Genomic DNA, 20869 nt, shown 5'->3' on the forward strand with positions numbered 1-20869 from the left:
TTTGTGGCTTACGCTTGCACAGAGCATCCGTACGACGCCAGCTAACGAGGCCGTGACAATAGACTTTAAAGCGGTCACCCTGAGAGCAGGCGAGAGCAGATTCACCAAAGTAGCAACTATTACTTTTGATGGTAAGTCTACTTCTGCTTAATTTCTTTAAGTGTGTAAGAGTACATGAACAGAAATCCCTCATCCATCGCGGTTAATTGGTTCCAGACCTGACCATTATAAGTGAATTTCCACAAAGTAGGAAATTGAGTATAGAAAAACTTGTTTACAATGTTTTAATTAGAGCCACCTAGACATGAAATAACACCCTCTACAACAGGGGTGCTCACACTTTTTCAGCATGCGAGCTACTTTTAAAATGACCGAGTCAAAATGATCTACCCACTACAAAAATGCAAAACATCTATTTATTTTCAAATGTATTGAGGATTATTTGTACGTACAATGTATGTTGATGTACCTTACATAACCAAATGAGCCAATATTGCAAAACACACATAATTAACTATTAACATTTTTTGTAATTACCTGAGTTTACTTTGATGACTTGCACTGAATTGAACCAGCCAGGGATGCATAGTCCGGACAGTAGCTGCTGATAGCCAGCCTCAAGCACACTTCCAAATGTTTATCAGTCATGGATAATATCCGTATCACAATATCCGTATAATATTCCATATCCGTATGGAAGTGATATGTTTTTTGCCTTTTTACTTGGTCCAGTTTTTGCCTTTTTACTTGGTCCAGCTCCTTCACTCATTTTAGTGACCATAAACTTTAGCGAGGGCTTTAAAATCTCGCAATTCGCCGACTAGCTTAGCACTTTGCATCGTTGTTTACGCATGAGCGGTGACCTAAAGGTCAAAATTCAGTTGTCATCTGATTGGTTGTCCTGTATGTCAATCAAGTAACGGGGATGGATGATAGGCTGACATCGTAAGTTCTGCTGCACTTAGAGACGTTGTTTGATTTGATTGGTCGCCCGAAGGGCAACATTCAGTTGTCATCTGAATGGCTGCCCTGTATATCAATCAAGTGACGGCATTGATGCTGGGATGATATTCTTTTAATGTCACGCCGCGATCGACCGGCGATCGACCAGTACCACCTCCGCGATCGACCGGTAGCTCGCGATCGACTTAATGAGCACCCCTGCTCTACAATATACATAATACAAGGAAATTAGACTTGGAGTTGCCTCTTGTGCCAAAAAAATGTAAAAGAATAGGACTTTGGTAGCGAATTGGTTAATTTCATATGTTATTGCAATCATTGTTTCACACAGGACCATGTAGGTTTGTATTTTTTTCGTCATAATAATACTTTAATTTAAAATCTGTATTTTGTGGTCGTCATTGACTAATATTTATATTAGTTTGATCTAAAAAGTGTGGCAAAAAAATAAGAACTCCATAGGAAGGCATACCACTGTATGTTGTATATTGCAGATTCAAAGGGAATAATAATCCTGTTTGCAGGCTCCTTCACCATATTTTTTGCTGACGCATAAATATTGCACAACTTCCTCTTGTATGCCTTCTCTTCTCTCATGTTTGCCTCTGCAGCCTCCAAAGCCAGAAGACCATATCAGTTTTTTGGCAAAATTACAGTTAAAGCAAAAGAAAAGAGCTACGCCAAGCTTGAAATCCCTTACCAGGCAGAGGTTTTAGAAGGGTAGGTTCTACTTTTCCCGTCTACTCTGAAGGGAATTGAAATAATTTGTGCTGTTCTTCCCTCATACAGCTACTTAGGCTTTGACCACACAACCACGTTGTTCCACATACGGGACAGTCCCGTTGACCCTGTGGACAAACCTATATTCCTCACAAATTCCTTTCACTTTGCCATCTGGATACACAATGTCTCCCTGCCCGACGAGGCCAAAACTATGTTCAAGGTGAGTCCCCCGGACATGTTGTATTTGATTCCGGAGAAGCAAAAATGCCACGTCCTTTTGGTATTCTACAGGTGCAGAACTTCAGCGCGCCAATCCTCATTCCGCCGCACGAGTCGCGCTACATCTTCTCGCTGCTCTTCCAACCGGTCCGACCTTCCATACACATCGACAGCAACATCCTGCTCATCACAAATGCATCAAAGTTTCACCTGCCTGTCAGGGCATACACAGGCTTCTTAGAGGTACATGACAGTATGTAAATAGCTCTTTTTCTACCGCACAGTGCCTCTGAACAGTCTCTACTTTGCTCCAAAATGAATCTTCTTTGTGTGGTCACTACTAGGAACATGTGGCATGCTTTATTCTGTACTGTGCAGTGGAAAAGGGGCCCATCAGTAATAGTATATTGACCCCTAATTCACTGAAAGATGACTTTTACCCATTAACAGCCCCACGTGCTGCCACCCAGTCTGAAGGAGAACGTCCTGGACTTTGGTGTTCGCAGTGCGACAGACACCAGCAGCATCATATTTGTGGTGGTGAACAGTAACCCCATCGAGGTGAGAGACGCAATCATATTTATCGACAATTATTACAACAATTTTAAACTGCTTCCTCGTCTTATTTCCTCAGCTGGAGATCAGGTCGTGGCACGTCACGGGCGACAGTCTCTCAATGGAAATGCTCAAAGCGGAGAAGGGGAACTCCACCATGGCGTCCAGTCGCCTGAAAGACCTGCAGAACACGTCAGCGTCCCACCATAAAACAGTGAGTGCACCACCACAAGCCCTAAATGTTTACGTTTGATGCTCCCTCCCCTGCTGCAAGAGGGACAGGCTGCTTGTTGGCCAAACATCATAACATAGTTAATACAGCCATTAATCTCACAACTAAGGATCGACCGATACATCGGCCGGCCGATATTTGCGTTTTTTTCCTTGTATTGGTATCGGCCGATACGCGCGTGGGTTCACCGATGTATTTTTCCACCGCATGATTTACAGTCAGGCATCCGCCGGGGTAGCTTTGTGTTGCCCCGGCGGTAGAGGACCCCGCAACACACGTAGTCGCGGTACCCCGCACCCACTGTTGAATCACATAAAGGGCACCTTTTCACAAGTAATAGAGTTAGCTTGCTTTTAACACTTTACTAAGCCCATCACATTTCTGCGGAGGAGCTGTCATCACATCGATGCTAAATAAATTTAAACTACGACAGAAATGTTTTGCACATGGTTGAATATTTATTCCTTTTAAAGTTGATAATGCCGTTTAAATGTGTGTTTAAGAAAGCTGAATCCTACTGTGTTCAGTGTTTCAATAAATCAATAAATATTTGTTTAAACATGAGACCTGTAATATTTGTTATCATGGTCATTTTTTCATGTAAATTGAGGGATCAAAAGCAGTATCGGCCACAAATATCGGCCCAAGCAAAATCGGCCATCGACTAAGGGTGATGGAAAAAAAAATCGGTATCTGCATCGGCCCCAAAAAAACATATCGGTCGATCCCTACTCACAACCTCATCACCACTGTTTCCCATACAATAGTCTCTGGGTTATTGCAGTTAATGGGTCCCAGATCCAACTGTGATAAGTGAATTTCGGTAATGTAGGATTGTTTGTTTATTAATGGAATATTTTTGTAACACAAAAAAAGCATAAATGCAACACTGTCTCCAAAGTAAACGATAATCAATCCACCTCACAGATGTGGCATATCGAGATGCTCATGAGACAGCATTATTTATAGCATAAAGAAACCTATATTGGCCACAATGAAAGGCCACCGGTACACTGATAATGAGTGTAAATGACTATAGGGATGTTATTTCATGTCTAGAGGGCTCTAATAAATGTTAGTGCAGGGGTGCTCACACTTTTTCAGCATGCAAGCTACTTTTAAAATGACCGAGTCAAAATGATCTACCCACTACAAAAATGCAAAACATCTATTTATTTTCAAATGTATTGAGGATTATTTGTACGTACAATGTATGTTGATGTACCTTACATAACCAAATGAGCCAATATTGCAAAACACACATAATTAACTATTAACATTTTTTGTAATTACCTGAGTTTACTTTGATGACTTGCACTGAATTGAACCAGCCAGGGATGCATAGTCCGGACAGTAGCTGCTGATAGCCAGCCTCAAGCACACTTCCAAATGTTTATCAGTCATGGATAATATCTGTATCATAATATCCGTATAATATTCCATATCCGTATGGAAGTGATATGTTTTTTTGCCTTTTTACTTGGTCCAGTTTTTGCCTTTTTACTTGGTCCAGCTCCTTCACTCATTTTAGTGACCATAAACTTTAGCGAGGGCTTTAAAATCTCGCAATTCGCCGACTAGCTTAGCACTTTGCATCGTTGTTTACGCATGAGCGGTGACCTAAAGGTCAAAATTCAGTTGTCATCTGATTGGTTGTCCTGTATGTCAATCCAGTGACGGCATTGATGCTAGGATGATATTTTTTTAATGTCACGCCGTGATCGACCAGCGATCGACCAGTACCACCTCCGCGATCGACCGGTAGCTCGCGATCGACTTAATGAGCACCCCTGTGTTAGTGTATTTGGACGGTCATAGGTTTTGTATGCTGTAACTACAAAAATACTTCATTTATAAAGAAGGAATCCTCCTTCAGGGTCATGTCTTCAATAATTAACCACAATAAATGAGAGATTGAATTCAAATGATAATTCCTGTCTTCCAAGGTGATTTTAGCGTCAGGCTTCTATGCAGCGTTCAGAGTGACACTCATAGCCCAGGCCCTGGAGGGAGCGTATGACGCTGCCATACACATCACCACAGACTACGAGGTTGGTGATCAGTCCCATTTGGCCCGCACACAGCCGGAAATTCGCCACTCACTTTAACCGTTTGCCCCCTCAGATATTAACCATCCCAGTGAGAGCGCTCATTGCCGTTGGCACATTAAGCAGCTCCCCCAATCACATTATTCTGCCGCCTTCATTCCCGGTAAGTAAAAAAACAAACAAACGCTTGGTCCGTTGGTGACAATGCTCTGAAACGGACGTCTTGTTGTGTTTCCTGCTGCAGGGGAAAGTGGTGCACCAAATGTTCAGCATCCAGAGCTCATTCACGCAGAAAGTGAGGCTGGAGCAGATCCGCTCCCTGACAGAAGACGTCCGCTTCTACTACAAGCGCCTCCGCAACAACAAAGACGAGCTGGAGCCCAGACGCAAGTCCAAGGTCGGCCCTCATCTGACCCGGTTATTTTTGGATGCCCACATAACACCTCTCTTGTGCGTGTCTTTGCAGGTGGCAAATATTTACTTTGACGCCAGGTTGCAGTGTGGCGATCATTGCTACTTGGGGCTTCCCTTTGTGCTTAAATGTAAGTGTGTCACATATGTCACACTGGGAATATGATGCACTGTGAAACGTACAACTCTCCACTGACAGCCGAGTCCAAGCCTCACGGGATGGCGCTGCAGGAGGACATTTGGGACGCCGATGTGGATCTTCACCAGAAACTTCTCCTGCGATGGAAAGAGTTGAAGGAGCGCTCGGGCCATATGTGAGCATATTGCTGCGGTTTATCCATTTTTACTCTCTATAATTAGTACCCGCGTGACGCAGGGCTATTTACAGTCTCCTTTTTTGTCCCCCTGCCAATGCAGGGTTGAAGCTGTGTTTGAAGTCAACACAGACCTCCAGAAAAACGTGCAGGCTAAAATTACAGCCCAGCTGACCTGGCCCTCTTTGGTCAACTCCTCGCAGCACATCACTTTCCCATTGACCAACACAAACAGCTCCTCTGTGAGTGGCACACAGTCTGCCTCTTGTGCACGCAAATGCATGTAGGAATGTCTTAAGGTGTTGTTAAAGTCCCTGCTTCATTTTGAGGGCTGTGTGTGTGTGTGTGTCTTCAGGATGGAGAGGTAACGTTGCAGAATCCCGCTGACGTTCCTGTCTACGTCCAAGTTCTCCCCTTGGCGCTGCTGCCCAACCCCTCTGTGTTCTCTGGAAAATTGGCAGACAGGTGGGAAGTCTTAGCAAACCTTCTGCATGTTTTGTGCATGCACTGTTTCATCTAGATCAGGGGTCTCAAACTCAATTTACCTGGGGGCCACTGGAGCTAGGGTATGGGCGAGGCTGTTTTGTTTTTCCAAAAAAAACAAAACGCATTTCTTAAAAACAGAAAAATGAATAAACTTTGCTTTGGTTCCGATTTTCTACAAGAAAAGCTCTGATAAAACATTCCACTGTTCTCAAATATCTTACTTTTTATTTTTCTCCACAAAATAAGATGAAAAATAAACAAATCAAGAATAAAGACAATCAATCAATCAGTAATGAATGAATAAATAAATATAATAATAAAACGGCAAATAATAAAAACTTAAGAAACCACATATAGTTGGTGGGTAGACAAATTATTTTTTCAGATTAAAATGAACAAAGCATTATTAGAGCCCTGTAGACATGACAAAACCCGACTATAGTCACATTTATACTCTTTATTTACAACATATTGCGCAACTGCAGGGTCTTGTGACACATGCTAACTCGCAAACTAGAGAGCTAGCGACCTAAACGGTAGCCTTCAAGTTATTTCCTTTAAACTTAAAAAGCCAAAAACTTACCACTTCCACACGGATAGGGAGGATAACTATTAAGAGTTATTTAACCTTTAACATGAACATTAGTCAAACGTAATAATTTTTTCTGGGTACATGATACCATACAGCATCCATATCAAACTTGCGCGGGCCGCACTAACATTAAAATTTCATATCAAGGCGGGGGCCTCAAACTCGTGTCCTGCGGGCCACATTTGGCCCGCGGGCCGCATGTTTGAGACCCCCGCTCAGGTGTTAAACTGAACTGCTTGCTGTTCCAGTGTACCCCTCTACTATTCACCCTATGCCGAATGTTTTCTGGCCAACCAATTGTATCACAAAACAAGCTTGCCATGTTTCTGTGCGTTATGTCTGGTGCTTCAGTGTTATACTCTAGATCCCCACTGTTAGCTACCATGCAAATGGCAAAAAAATGCAAGTAATTGAGACAGCTATAATAAAAATGTCTGTTTGTTTACACTCCAATAAAGCCCAAGTTATGCTACCGTGCGCTACACAGGCGCCCTCCTCCTCCTCCTTCCAAACCTCCCGGCTAGCTTGAGGTAGACTTTGGATTTTAGATCACCATATGCAGTAAAATTGTTAATTATTTGGTGGATAACACAGCAAAAGTGTTTACTTTCTCTAAACCACAGGTGCCAAACTCGTAGCCCAGGGGCCATATCTGATGTGGCTTGTTATAACCTGGAAATAGTGCGTCAACAATGTGCTTCACCTTTTACCATATGAATGTTTGTTTTTCATTTTGACTGAATAATTGTATTTGTATTTCATGCATGTCTTCCAAACAGTGATAATATCTGATCATGCAACAATCCAAGCATTTTTTTTTGCGATTACAAATACCCGACACCTTAAGTTTTGCAACAATGTGTTTGTAAAAAATATATAATGCATAAGCAATTGTGTCATGAGCCGATTATAAATTTATATTTATTAGGGCTGTTAATTGATTAAAATATTTAATCGCAATTAATCACATTTTCTCCATAGTAAACTTAAAAGTAATCACATTTTTGTAGATGTTTATATCATAAGTAAAGTTGTAAATCTATTTGGTAAATGATTCAATATGCATCTAAATACATGTGTTAAGATATGATTCCGAAACAATTTAGTATAACAACATAATTAATTTAGCAAAAGCCCTCCCTCTCGGTCCCGGCCATTTTTAATGATTTTGACGGATTTTTCAAGGCTCACAGAATATTGTGTTCTTGGGCGAGACAGACATGGTATATACCAAAAGAAAGATCAGGAAAAAAAAGTATCAGCATTAGAACATAGGTAAGTAAAATATCATTCTCAACAACAACAACAAAAAAAACACATTGTGTCACATTAACACAAGCCCCCGAATAGCCGTCCTCCACTATGCCTACTGGTGAATCACAGTTTTTAACCCATATTTTACTTAGCAGCTGATGGAAGGATCACACCTAAAAAAAAAAGGCCTGGTTAGTCGGGACAAAGATACCACTGTATGAATGACAATTACAGAAATACCAGCTGTTTAATTTAATGTAACTGTATTTTTGTCATTATCTTTTTATGTTGTGACTTTCCTGTGGATGTGGTCCCACCAACAGAAGGCAGTAGCTAGCATATTCAGGGATGTCCTGTGTTTGTTGGAGTTGATGATGGAGTTGATGTGCTGGGTGGGTGAGATTTATTTGGAGATGATTCCCAACTTGGGCTGAGGGAGATGTGATTTCTATTTTTAAAAAAATTGATCTAAAAGCACAAATGGGCAGGTTTTCCCACAAATGTTTTGATCAAAAATCTGCTGCGGTGATTCATGAAAAAGCAGTTCCTTACTTGCCCCTCCATTGTCATCTGTTTGGGTGTTCCAACTGCTGGACTTTTTTGAGAGCCGACTGGAACGTAAACCTACTGATTGCCGCAAACTGGCCAAGAGTGACGTACTGATCCCTTTCCCAGGTTGCAACCAGAAAATCTGTCCAACATCAACATTGACACAAAGACCTTGGAGTTCCAAGTTCACAGAAACCAGGTGAGTCGGCATAAAGGTCTTGATTGAGGCTACGCCAGGATGCACTTTGTCTCCTCATGAACCATTCTGTATGCTTTCCAGACATCTGGTGTCAAGAGCAGCAGCGGCTTTGTCGAGGGATCATCCAAACCGTTTGTGTACAATATGGTCTTGATGCCCAGAGAAGTCAAGTCATTCAACGTCAGATTCACGCCAGTCCGCAACCACAGCGTCTCCTCCCTGCTCATAGTCAGGTATGGTCACAGCTTCCAAGCCAAATCCTTCCTACGCATGTGTGTGCTCATCTCTGAAATCTGGCTTTTCAGAAATAACCTGACTGTGATTGACACCCTCGTCCTTTACGGACAAGGCACCACGGAGAGCCTGAAGGTCGCGGGGAAGCCCCCGGGTCACGGCAACTCGCTGAGGTTTAAGGTGACGGAAGCTCTGTTGAAAGACTGCACAGAGAGTGAGTTTCCTCTTAAGATTCACTAGAGAGATCACTAAGACTTACTTGCCTACACCAGTGGTCATCAACGGGCCTGCGGCTGTTTATTTATTAGCAAGAAATATGATTAACAAGAAAACGAAAAGCTTCCATATCGTCCTAAGTGAATTTCCGCCAAGTAGGATTCTTTATAAATTAAAACTTTTCATAGTAGAACACTTGTTTATGACCTTCTAAATGTTTTTTTAACATTATTCGAGCCCTTAACACCCTTATTGACACCTTTTAATCTCATAATAGCCAATATAGCAGTGATTTTCAACCACTGTGCCGCGGCACACTAGTGTACCTTGAGAAACTGTCAGGTGTGCCGTGAGGAATTATCCAATATCACTTTTTAGAATTAACATTTATTAATCATCATTTGCAAATATTATGTCAATAGCCATTATGCCAATAGTAAACATGGTTTATTATGGTTTATTGAACAGGAATGGAATATTCCTTTAACCAATCCGATTGAGGTATCTTGTGCCCGCTCAAACGGAAAGTTGTCAGGGTGCCGCCTTCTTCGTGGTGTTTTTCTTCTTCTGTTGTTTATTGGCGGTTGGCAAGCAGCTTTGGTGTGCATTAGCGCCATCTGTGGAACAGAATCTAAACCCTTCTTTACTTTATTCACAAGTGCAGTTTTATTAAAAAAGAAAATATATATCTATATAAAACATGTCCTGAGTTTAATTATAAAATATTAGCAAGATTGAATTTGATCTTTTCCTGTTTAAATTTATCCCGGGTGCGTTCTTTCAGCGCATGCAGACGTTCTTCAGTTTTATAAATGGAGGCAAGCAATCGGCACTGGACTCAGAAAAGTTTGTTTTTGATTCAAAATGAATTTCAAGACTGGACAGACGAAAAACTGGCAATACGGAGTTATTCCAACAAGTGAAAGAAAAACTTGGAGAAGCCGGTATCACGTGATGTTGATGTTTACGTTTTCCTGTGCATGCCCTATTGACTATTCTGTTTGATTTTCACTTGTAGACAGGAGATTGGAATATTCCTTTCTATGGATACCATTGTTTCCCGAAAGGTCATTCGGAAAGAGAAAAACTGGTCATGTAAAAACGTGGCTACTGTCGAGTGTCTGTGGTGTAGACTGGCAGAGCAATGTAATATTGGTCCGTGTGGCAACACCTACCTTGTTCCTCCGATAGACTTATTGATGCACGTGTGAGGTCGTGGTGACATTTTGTAACATTTTTGGTTAGTAGTGTGCCACAAGATTTTTACAATGTAAAAAAAACGTGCCATGGCTCAAAAAAGGTTGAAAAACACTGCAATATAGTATACATAATAAGAGAAAGGAGGCCATTTAAGACTAAAACTCACCTGTTCAGACTTGGGTTTTCATCATAGTGTCAGTTGCGGCCCCAACATTAGCCCAGTTGTTAGGCCCAGTTGCCTGTCGTGAGGTCATTCGAACTTGTCGTTCTGGCAATCAAGTCTGGTGCTTGTGTGTTTCACCGCACATGATAGTAAGATTACGGACACGGAATGACCAGTAGAGAATCTTTGAAAAGCATCATATTTGTATTTTACTTAATTTAGACATCTTTATTCTTGGAAATGCATCATAATATGTCACATTTACTTAAATATGATTTTTTTTCTAGGCTGTATTCAGCCATGAAACAGCAGGATTGATCAATTAATTTAGAAAAAAAAAACGTGAGCACAAAGCAACAACATTGGAAGTGGTGAGGGATTACGGTAATTCCTTAAGCAAGCTCTTGTGCTACTGAAGCTTACCACAATTGATACAAAGTGGCAGGCCTGATCACGCCTGCTGTGGTGTCTTCAGGATAAGTTCCCCACCTCGAACCACGCTAACTGGTCTGTGAATCTCAACGGAGGAAAAAAACAGAAAAGCCCCGATTTAGCAAAACAGTTGTAGTCAGTGGAAGATGTGTAGCTCTACCACCTATTCAGTGTTGAAGCATGAAGTCCATTGGTAAAATATTTTGGGGAAAAATAAAATGACAAAGGCAAATGAGCTTCATTCTGAGGATTTCTGTGAGGAAGACACAGTAAACTCAGTAGGGAATTTCCTATCTCTCGCCTTGAATTCCACATAACAGTTGAAGCGCCTTGCTCTCATCGCAACTAACTGATCTCCTGCAGAGACAAGAGTCCAGGAACCAAACTTCACCATGAAGAGAACGTTCCGTGTGGAGAACATGGGTCTGCTCCCCATCACCGTCCGCTCAATGGAGATTAACGGACAAGCGTGCAAAGCGTTCGGATTCAAGGTCCTCAACTGTGAAGGGTTTACACTCCAGCCAAATGCGTCGAAAGACCTCATCATACTGTAAGGCAACAGACTGCGACCTGGCTGTCTCCACACGTGATATGGTTTAGTAAGCTCCCCCCTTCTTGGTCTTTCAGGTTTACACCAGACTTTACCTCGTCTCGTGTGATCCGCGAGCTCAAACTGGTGACATGCAGCGGCTCGGAGTTTGTCTTCATCCTCAACGCCTCCCTGCCATACCACATGCTGGCGACTTGTGCAGAGGCACTGCCCCGGCCGAGCTGGGAGCTGGACCTCTATATCATTGTGTCCGCCATCATGAGGTGAGAGCCCCCTCACCGCCCCCCCCGCCGCCGTTGTTGTGAGGATGATGCGAGACCTTGAGAGGCTGACTTTTGCCTTCCTTGGAGCTTAGTCTTTAGCTCCAACTCCAGTGTTTCCTCAGGGGGGTCCTCCACACTGGGGGCTGTTTGGGTATGCTGAGGGGGTGCCATCCTTGGGTCCCTTCGACACGGCCGGCTGGGGGGTTCCTCCCTTTAATGTGGGGGTCCGCCCGTCTAACGGAGTCGGAGGGCCCGGGTGCTGGTCCTCCGATGGCACGGCCTGCAGCTTCTCCCAGTGTGGACGGCCCCAAAGGTGGCGTTTCCTTGTTCCTCAGTACCATGCCATGTCTCCCTACTGTGGGTGATTGTGTGCTTGTGTGTGTGTGTGTGTGTGTGTGTGGGTGGATGGGTGTGTGTGTGTGTGTGTGTGGGGGTCTAGTATGGAGGGTGGGAAGGAGGGGCTTTCTTTTTTCTTCATTGTTTTCCTTTTTAATTGTGGTAATTGTTTTAATTCTGGAAAGCACTTTGTGTTGCATCTCCTTGCAGGAAAAGTGCTCTACAAATAAAGTTGATTTGATTTGATCCTTTTTCTTACGTGTTTATTTGCTTCCCCAGTTTCATGTTTCTGGTGGTGATCGGCACCGCATACCTGGAAGCTCAAAGCATCTGGGAGCCCTTCAAGAGGCGCGTGTCCGTAGAACCCAGCTGCTCCTTGGAGACCGGGAGGCCATTTAATCTCAGGGACATTGTGCAACTGCACAGTGATTCAAAGTGAGTGCAAGGCGTACTAACGAGCCACATGTTTAACTAAAGCAATGGTCCCAATATATTATGCATTACCTGCATTTCATTTAGTCCACATACTGTACAGCAGTGGTTCCCATACTTTTCATATTCCCTTCATGGAATGGCCGCACATACAACAAGACGTGTACCAGTCCGCTGGAAAATTGACTGGCTCTATGTGCTTTTAAAATATAATTTATAGCAAGAGTGAGAAACTGGTAAGATGTGGTGAACATCTGTAAAACAATGCCACTAATCTAAGGGTTCCTTATTCACAAGCAGAATATATTTATATTTAGAGCATAGAAAAGATGACATAATGTGAATGAAATGCTGTCATGGTGAGGAGAAGGAACGCTGGTGTAGGCATTTCCCCGACGGACTGCTCAATCGTGGCGGAATCACTCAAACAGTAACCAGCCCTCATCCAGAACTAAACATGTCGAAAAGGCGACCTGAAACACCGGCGATAGTTGCCGGAAAAAATTCTCCTGTCTTATGGAGCGTGAATGGACGATATTTGGGTTAGCTTAGTTTAGCAGAGCATGCTTAAGCGGCTGTGTGTGTGCGCGACTCAGGCTGTATGAGTGTGTTTACACCGTGTTGTGTTTTACCGCTTGTTAATGTGCTCGCAGTGTGAGTAAATATAAAATCTTACCTTCATGCACTTTAACATATCATCATTTGGGACTAAATATGAGGTGAAAAGGGTTTAAAATACAGTACCACGGTCTGTGCAGCATGGGAGAAAGTTACAATGGACTGGAATGGAATGGCCTTTATTGTCATTATAAAAGATGTACAACGAAATTGGAGAGCTTCTCTCTTCAGTGCAGTAGTCAAGTTTAAAAAACAAAAAAAGTACATAAAGTAGAGTAAAAAGACAATTTAACAAGATATATACAAGATATATACAAGATATCCAAAATATACACATAGTATTGCACAGGAGCATATGCAGGAGCAGATATATTAATTTTAGTGCAATGATCAATGGGTCATAGTGCAAATAATGACTGGTGTGTACAGATGAGTAAAGTTACATATGAGTGTATTGTAATGGGTTGTTAAATAAATAAATATGATTGAGGTAGTAACAGAGGCAGTGATGGAAATATTGCACATTTACATGACACATACACAAGGTGCGTTTAAGGGCCCTGAGTGGGACTACCTGCATTAAATATGCAAAAACTGTTTATTTTTTTCCCCAAAAAATTAATATCCCATTACACAACATTCGATTATTATAGTATAGTATTATTATATTATAGATTATAGTTATTTACAAATTATTGTAATTCAACTTTAGTGTTTTTTGGTTTTTTTTTTTATCATTGCGCTTGAACTTTTCCTGAGGCCTGGTTGTTGGGGACCCCAGCCTTACAGCCTGCTTGTGGATATGATGTGATCGTTTACACATTGAAAAATACTGTAGGAATCCCACTTTTATACAATTTATACTTCTTTACACTATCATGTAAGATTGATGAAATGTAACCGTTGAATCCGTTGTCTGCACTGTGCAGGTTGTTCACAAGAGGCGTTTAGGTGCCTGATGTAACTCACTATAAAGCCCTAAATAATTGTTATTCACGTACCGTGTACCAGATTTTGGCAACTGTACAGTACCATGATGAGACTATATTTACAATTTACTTGCAAAAATGGCTAAGTGATTTCAAGGCGGTGATGATGGCTTTTACGTTACAGTGACTCATCCCAGAACTCCAGAGGGTTATACGTGTCCAGCAACGGAACGGTGCGCCCCGTAGCCCGACAGAGTAACGCCCGAACCATGTCGGACTCGGACAGCCAAGACAAGCGATCCAGGATTGGCTCCTCCTCCCAGCTGACCAGAGGAGGTAGCGCTTCACCCCAGGAAGGTCCTCCCACGGCCTGTCAGCTGACCAACCGCAAGGCTCGCAGCACCAAACCGGACCTTCAGGGTCAAAGTTTAGCCGCGTCGTTGCCACACAGAACCGTGTGCTCTGATGATGTGGAGTACGCCAACCTGGTCGGCGCTATGGACAGCGACCTGGACCGTCCAGACTCTCTTGGTGCAGATCCAAGCTCTCCGTCACCTCAGAACAAAGGTGCAATATAGCTGATTATTGTCAAAGCACACCAGACCAAAATCCCTAAAAGGACCTTTTGTGTCCATGATGTGTTTCTGCAGCATTAGAATCCAAAGGGAAGCTGCGAGGCAAAACAAAAGCTCAGAGGAAGAAGGAGGAGAAGGAGAAGAAATCCACAAGCAAGACTCAGGGCTATGAGCTGAAAGACCATTTGGCTGACAACGACGACAGCTCCTCCACTACCACAGAGACGTCCAATCCGGACATGGAGACCAGCGTTAAAGAGGTACTGCTGCTCCATACTGTCTACAGTTTGTGTGTCTTGTATATGATACACATTTCCAAGAGTACATTTTAGTATCGGCACACAACGGTTCCCTCCAGAATGGGAAGGAGGGAAAAACACAACTAGGTCAGTAATGTCATTTGCATCTTGCGAGGTGCTGCAAATTGACCTTATTGTGCTTTTTCCACTTTTCTGACCTATAAATGTTGTTAAAATATTTGCTTTTCAGATAATGAGGTTTCAACATTTGGAAGGTAGACCTAGTATGGCTCTCTGAGGTCTGTTTTTTTTTTTTTTTTAACTTTATTTTTATATTTTTCTAAACAAAACGTCAACAGCAATACAAACACACTCAAAAACAAAAAAGGGGGCACTGGACATACACATCACACAATTTGGTTATCCCACATTCCCTGTCATGGTGCAGTTTAAGTAGTCTCCTTGGTTTTGTCCGTGAACAGTGTCCATTTCACCCATTTTTCTCCACACATGTCTTCTTCAGTCCTCAATATATGTGTTAACAGTTCCATGTCATGTATTGCGTTCATCACACAAAGCCAGTCCTGCAATTGCGGGGGTCTTGGGTTAAGCCATTTTTTGGTAATGGCTTTTTTACATGCTACCAACATGATTTTATACAGATATACAGATCTTTTCTCGACACAAGGTCTCCCACCAGGTGGCCCAGATACAATGTCTCACATGAAAAAACCAAACTGTAACCCAAAATCCTCTCCATGGTTTTACATACCCTCTTCCAAAAATGAATGATATTTGGGCAAAGCCAGAAGACATGTGAATGGTTGACATTGACTGTACCACACTGACGCCAACATGGCTGGGTAAACCTAACATTCATTCATTCATTCATTTTCTACCACTTTTTCCTCACAAGGGTCGTGGGGGTGCTGGAGCCTAACCCAGCTGTCTTCGGGCGTAAGGCGGGGTACACCCTAGACTGGTCGCCAGCCAATCACAGGGCACATATAGACAAACAACCATTCACACTCACATTCATACCTATGGACAATTTGGAGTGGCCAATTAACCTAGCATGTTTTTGGAATGTGGGAGGAAACCGGAGTACCCGGAGAACATGCAAACTCCACACAGAGATGCCCGAGGGTGGGATTGAACCCTGGTCTCCTAGCTGTGAGGTCTGCGAGCTAACCCCTAGACCACCGTGCCGCCTAACCCGAACATATTTTTGTTTAATTTCTGGTGTAATGAAAAATCTAATTATATTCTTCCAGCAATGCTCCCTCCAGACCCGAGATGATGTAGTGGTGTTTTGAGTCATAATCATGCCCAACCATTCAGTTTCTGTAATGTTTGTTTTGAGCTCTTTTTCCCATTTTTCTTTAATATAATGAGTATTTGCCTTTCCTCTGAGGTCTGTTTTACTGAGTTTTTGTTTCCAACATGTAGTTCTAGTGACTTCAATGCGATCAGGGCATCCTTATAAGGGCTGCAGATTGCCTGCACTCTGTAAACACAGACCTACGCATCCAGAAGACATTGGGTGTGCTTGGGAGTGTGACCAATCACAGTAAAGTGGGGTGTGTCCGGAGATGGAGGAAATTAAGTCATTGACTGCCAGCCATGTTCAGAGGAGAGAGATCTCTACTGCCATTTTTGGGCCATTTTTGTTCATCTTTCAAGACTGCCGTAATATTGAGTTTACTTTCATCAGAAAAATATGTTGTTTCTAGCCTTTTTGGGTCTTTATAAATCGGGTGGTTTTAGCTTTTGACAAAAAGAGAGAAAATGGGTACTCGATCCAGACGCTGTAGAAATATTTACAATCATTAAATTACTACAGAGGGCGGCACGGTGGTCTAGGGGTTAGCGCACAGACCTCACAGCTAGGAGACCAGGGTTCAATCCCACCCTCGGGCATCTCTGTGTGGAGTTTGCATGTTCTTCCCGTGCATGCGTGGGTTTTCTCCGGGTACTCCGGTTTCCTCCCACATTCCAAAAACATGCTAGGTTAATTGGCGACTCCAAATTGTCCATAGGTATGAATGTGAGTGTGAATGGTTGTTTGTCTATATGTGCCCTGTGATTGGCTGGCGACCAGTCTAGGGTGTACCCCGCCTTACGCCCGAAGACAGTTGGGATAGGCTCCAGCACCCCCCGCGACCCTCGTGAGGAAAAGCAGTAGAAAATGAATGAATGAATGAAATTACTACAGAGTATGATGGCGATGTACTACATGTACTCCCAGAGTGATGATGTGTGATTGTGGGGATGAATCCCTGCTGCTGACCGATACAGCCACTCATGTGATTAATCAGGGCTCAGTTTCAGAGTCATCCGACTCTGCACTCTGTCCGTCGGGCTCAACAAAGCTAACCTTGTTACTATTGTCAACAACAACGGCATCACCTGTGTCTTTCCTTACCCTTCGTGATTGGAGCAAAATAGAACTGTCGCCCCCCTAATAGGACTAAAATACATTGCCTACAAGCAAAAGATGTAGATACACATCTTTGGCAGTCGATTAATTAAACTGTTTGTGTCCGAATAAGGAAGTCCATGAAACACTGCAGAAAGCGGTCCACAATTCAATACAAAGTACTGAAAATTTGCATAATGAGCCCCCTTGCATAGTAAAAGGTTTAAAGTCATCCAGCTCTAGGTTGTTGAGCATGCACATTTTTCCAAATGAATAAGTTATATTCAAACAAGAAAGAGCATGATTTATGAATATATAAAACGTGATTGTAAAGCCACACTTGGTGGTAAGTGAGGTCTATTATTAGCCAAAACTTTATGATGATTTCCTTGTCACTAGGTGGCAGTAATTGACAAAACATTGAGACATTACCTTAACACTGCATGAAGTCCAGCTATGGCATGATGGTGACAGAGTGAAATGGGTTCTCCTCCCATCCCGTGTGGTAGTGGTAACTGCAGGACACATCTTCATCCTCAGTTTTAGGGGTTCAGCAGTTGGTTTTGCTTAAAGTTGATGTTCATCACGGCGGCAGAACTGATTAAGTCGTAACATTTTAAACATTTTTATCGAATAGAGCTGAAATGTTGATACTAACAACTAATAAAACACAAAAGATTGTCTTGAAATGCAGGTTCGAGAGCACCTGCAGGTCTTCCCAAACTTTTGGCGGGTAGTGTATGTTGTTTGTTTATGATCATTTTGAATAGCCCTGACATAAATACACAATTAGACAAGAGGAAAAAAGTGAGCTGCATCCTCCTGGTTGGAAAATGTTTGGGCACCCCTATTTGTGTTGTCTGAAGGTGTACTGTGATGAATGTGATTGTCTGTAAAACTCCGCCTCTGTCATTCTTGCCAGGAACCAGCGAAGAAGAAAGGACGGACAGGCAAAGAAGCAAAAGAGCAATCAAACTTTATTATTAAACCTAAAAGTAAGAAAGCGGGATCCACAAAGAAGGACAACCAAGTAGAAAAGTCCAGGTATGTATATTACCAGGTATATTCAAGAAAGGTGCTCTGGTCCTTATCGTGCTGTTCCTTGCAGTTCACTGGAGCTCCCGTATGTGCCGCCACTGGAGAACAAACAGCGGAAGAGTTTTGCGGCGTCCAAAGCTCTTCACCCCCTCACCGCTGTCCCAAAAACACGGCAGCAGCAGAAACCCAGATGTGAGTTTTTATCGCCGTCGCCGTTGTCATATAGGAAACGTGTTCATTTTCTTGATGCGTTTAGCCGGCGTAGTCGACAGCAAGCTAGAAGAGGGGCGCTCCTCCCTGTTGGCCAAATTGTTGTCCAGCAGCTTGGTGCAGGAGCTCGGTCACAGCAGCAGCTCTGAGGGCGAGAAGGACTTCGGTTTACCAGAGTGGGACCTCCCAATGACCTCACAAGGCGTCGGTATGCGTGCATCTCAATGCCTCTTTCCACTCCACGCCATACACCTGATTACACACACTCAGGGTTTTTTTTTTTTACACCCACAGGAGCGGATAGTCTTCAGCAGATCTCCCTACAGACATTCAATGCAGACCCTTTCCTAAAACGTTCAGCCACAGCAGGGGCCTCTTCCCCGCCGCCCACCTCCCCCAACTTGTTGTCCCGAGGAAGCTACAGCAGCGTCCTCAACAGCAACAGGTGCACACCCCCACACCACCCACAGCAGTCATTTGTCAGGTGTACCCAGCATGCAGATATTTATGTAGCAATAGCACAAATTATTATATTTAGTATATTAGCTGCATCCACTAAATTTAAAGAAAAAGATTTGTATATATATTGTCTCGTGCAGGGGTCTCAAACTCAATTTACTTGGGGGCCACTGGAGCTCGGGTCTGGGTGAGACTGGGCCGCATCAGGTTTAAAAAAAAAAAACAAAACAAAAAACGCATTTATTAAAAACAAAAACATTTTAAAAACTTCGCCTTGGTTCCAATTTTCTACAAGAACAGCTCTGATAAAACATTCCACTGTTCTCAAATATCTTACTTTTTATTTTTCTACACAAAATAAGACGAAAAATAAATAAACAAATCAAGAATAAAGAAAATCAATCAATCAGTAATAAATAAATAAATATAATAATAATAAAACAGCAAATAATAAAAACTTAAGAAACCACATATATTTGGTGGGTAGACAAATTATTTTTTTCAGATTAAAATGAACAAAGCATTATTAGAGCCCTGTAGACATGACAAAACACGACTATAGTCACATTTATAAATTTTTATTTACAACATATTGCGCAACTGCAGGGTCTTGAGACACATGCTAACTCGCAAACTAGAGCGCTAGCGACCTAAACGGTAGCCTTCAAGTTATTTCCTTTCAACTTAAATAGCCAAAAACTTACCACTTCCACACGGATAGGGAGGATAACTATTAACAGTTATTTAACCTTTAACATGAACATTAATCAAACGTAATAATTTTTTCTGGGTACATGATACCATACAGCATCCATATCAAACTTGCGCGGGCCGCGCTAACATTAAACTTTCATATCAAGGCGGGGGCCTCAAACTAGTGTGGCCCGCGGCCCGCGTGTTTGAGACCCCTGGTCTTGCGTCTACGTTGTTGCACGGGATATTTAGTACACAGAATGATTAACAATATAGCCAAGCTAATATACAACAATCATGAATATTATGTTTGCCACCTTGTAATAACGCTTTTTAGCATGATTAGAGACATGAAATAACAATGCTATAGTTCCCTTTACAGTGCTATTGCTAAATATAGTCAACAAAATAAGACTTGATTGCTCCGTGTTCACTTGCAGTGGCATTTGTCGCATCAATCATCACTTATTACTGACACCTAGTGACCAGAATATGACAAATCACATCATGTCTTTCAGTGCATTTTCTGAATGAAATGAAATGCTTAGTTTATGTCAAAAAATGCATAAAATGTGTTTAAAGATGCATATTTGCCATTCATGGTCTTGTTGTAGTGTAAAACACATCGATGTTCCTTTGCAGCGATGTCAACCAGACCAAAGCTCCAGGGAACAAAGTGTCCTCCCCCGGTCCGCTCCCTGGCAAAAATGGCAACCCCACCTTCGCCGCCGTGGCCGCCGGTTACGACAAAAGTCCAGGTAGGGACACGACCCACAAGCATTGAAGGATTCAAGCATCAGCAACATGTGGTTTTGAAACCTCTTGACTGCATTTTGTTGTCAAAAATAAAAATGTATTTGGGAATATAATTTTTTAATAAATGTTAGTGGTACCACTGAGAGAAAAATATATCTAATATATATATATATTTATCTAATATATATTTTATATATATATATAATATAAAATAAATATAATAAGTCATAATTATGAGACAAAAAGTCGAAACTGTGAAACAGGCAAGTCATAATTATGAGTCATAATTGTAAGATATAATGTCAGAATTATGAGGGGGGAAAAAATGAAAATGTGAGCTTAAAAGTCGTACTTATGAGATAGAATTTGTACTCAAAATTATGAGTTTGGAATAAATAGAATGTCATAATTATGAGACAATCAAAATTAGGAGATTTTTTTATTTTATATATTTAACAAAGCCTATTGATGGACATCTGCAAACAATACAAATGTAAATATGCCAGATTGCCAAAGTGCGGCCGGGGACCATTTGTTGTACATGATTGTTGTATTAATTGGC

General features: G+C 42.2%; 1 protein-coding gene across 1 annotated transcript in view; it reads left to right on the top strand.

Annotated features, from left to right (window-relative positions):
* The window catches only part of tmem131 (transmembrane protein 131), a 47992-nt gene that overhangs the window by 25153 nt on the left and 1970 nt on the right, over nucleotides 1-20869 (top strand). The window contains exons 12-37 of the mRNA XM_058072745.1: nucleotides 23-131; nucleotides 1575-1683; nucleotides 1753-1906; nucleotides 1978-2148; nucleotides 2356-2466; nucleotides 2540-2674; nucleotides 4639-4743; nucleotides 4817-4903; nucleotides 4985-5137; nucleotides 5207-5282; nucleotides 5351-5465; nucleotides 5569-5707; nucleotides 5821-5930; nucleotides 8473-8545; nucleotides 8627-8778; nucleotides 8851-8993; nucleotides 11154-11340; nucleotides 11418-11603; nucleotides 12219-12374; nucleotides 14103-14485; nucleotides 14569-14753; nucleotides 18074-18195; nucleotides 18260-18381; nucleotides 18446-18607; nucleotides 18694-18844; nucleotides 20194-20309. Of these exons, the coding sequence (XP_057928728.1) occupies nucleotides 23-131; nucleotides 1575-1683; nucleotides 1753-1906; nucleotides 1978-2148; nucleotides 2356-2466; nucleotides 2540-2674; nucleotides 4639-4743; nucleotides 4817-4903; nucleotides 4985-5137; nucleotides 5207-5282; nucleotides 5351-5465; nucleotides 5569-5707; nucleotides 5821-5930; nucleotides 8473-8545; nucleotides 8627-8778; nucleotides 8851-8993; nucleotides 11154-11340; nucleotides 11418-11603; nucleotides 12219-12374; nucleotides 14103-14485; nucleotides 14569-14753; nucleotides 18074-18195; nucleotides 18260-18381; nucleotides 18446-18607; nucleotides 18694-18844; nucleotides 20194-20309 (3712 nt within the window). The remainder of the gene's footprint in view (nucleotides 1-22; nucleotides 132-1574; nucleotides 1684-1752; nucleotides 1907-1977; nucleotides 2149-2355; nucleotides 2467-2539; nucleotides 2675-4638; nucleotides 4744-4816; nucleotides 4904-4984; nucleotides 5138-5206; nucleotides 5283-5350; nucleotides 5466-5568; nucleotides 5708-5820; nucleotides 5931-8472; nucleotides 8546-8626; nucleotides 8779-8850; nucleotides 8994-11153; nucleotides 11341-11417; nucleotides 11604-12218; nucleotides 12375-14102; nucleotides 14486-14568; nucleotides 14754-18073; nucleotides 18196-18259; nucleotides 18382-18445; nucleotides 18608-18693; nucleotides 18845-20193; nucleotides 20310-20869) is intronic.

Source organism: Doryrhamphus excisus, chromosome 5 (assembly GCF_030265055.1).
Source record: "Doryrhamphus excisus isolate RoL2022-K1 chromosome 5, RoL_Dexc_1.0, whole genome shotgun sequence".
In the NCBI taxonomy this organism is placed as follows: domain Eukaryota; kingdom Metazoa; phylum Chordata; class Actinopteri; order Syngnathiformes; family Syngnathidae; genus Doryrhamphus; species Doryrhamphus excisus.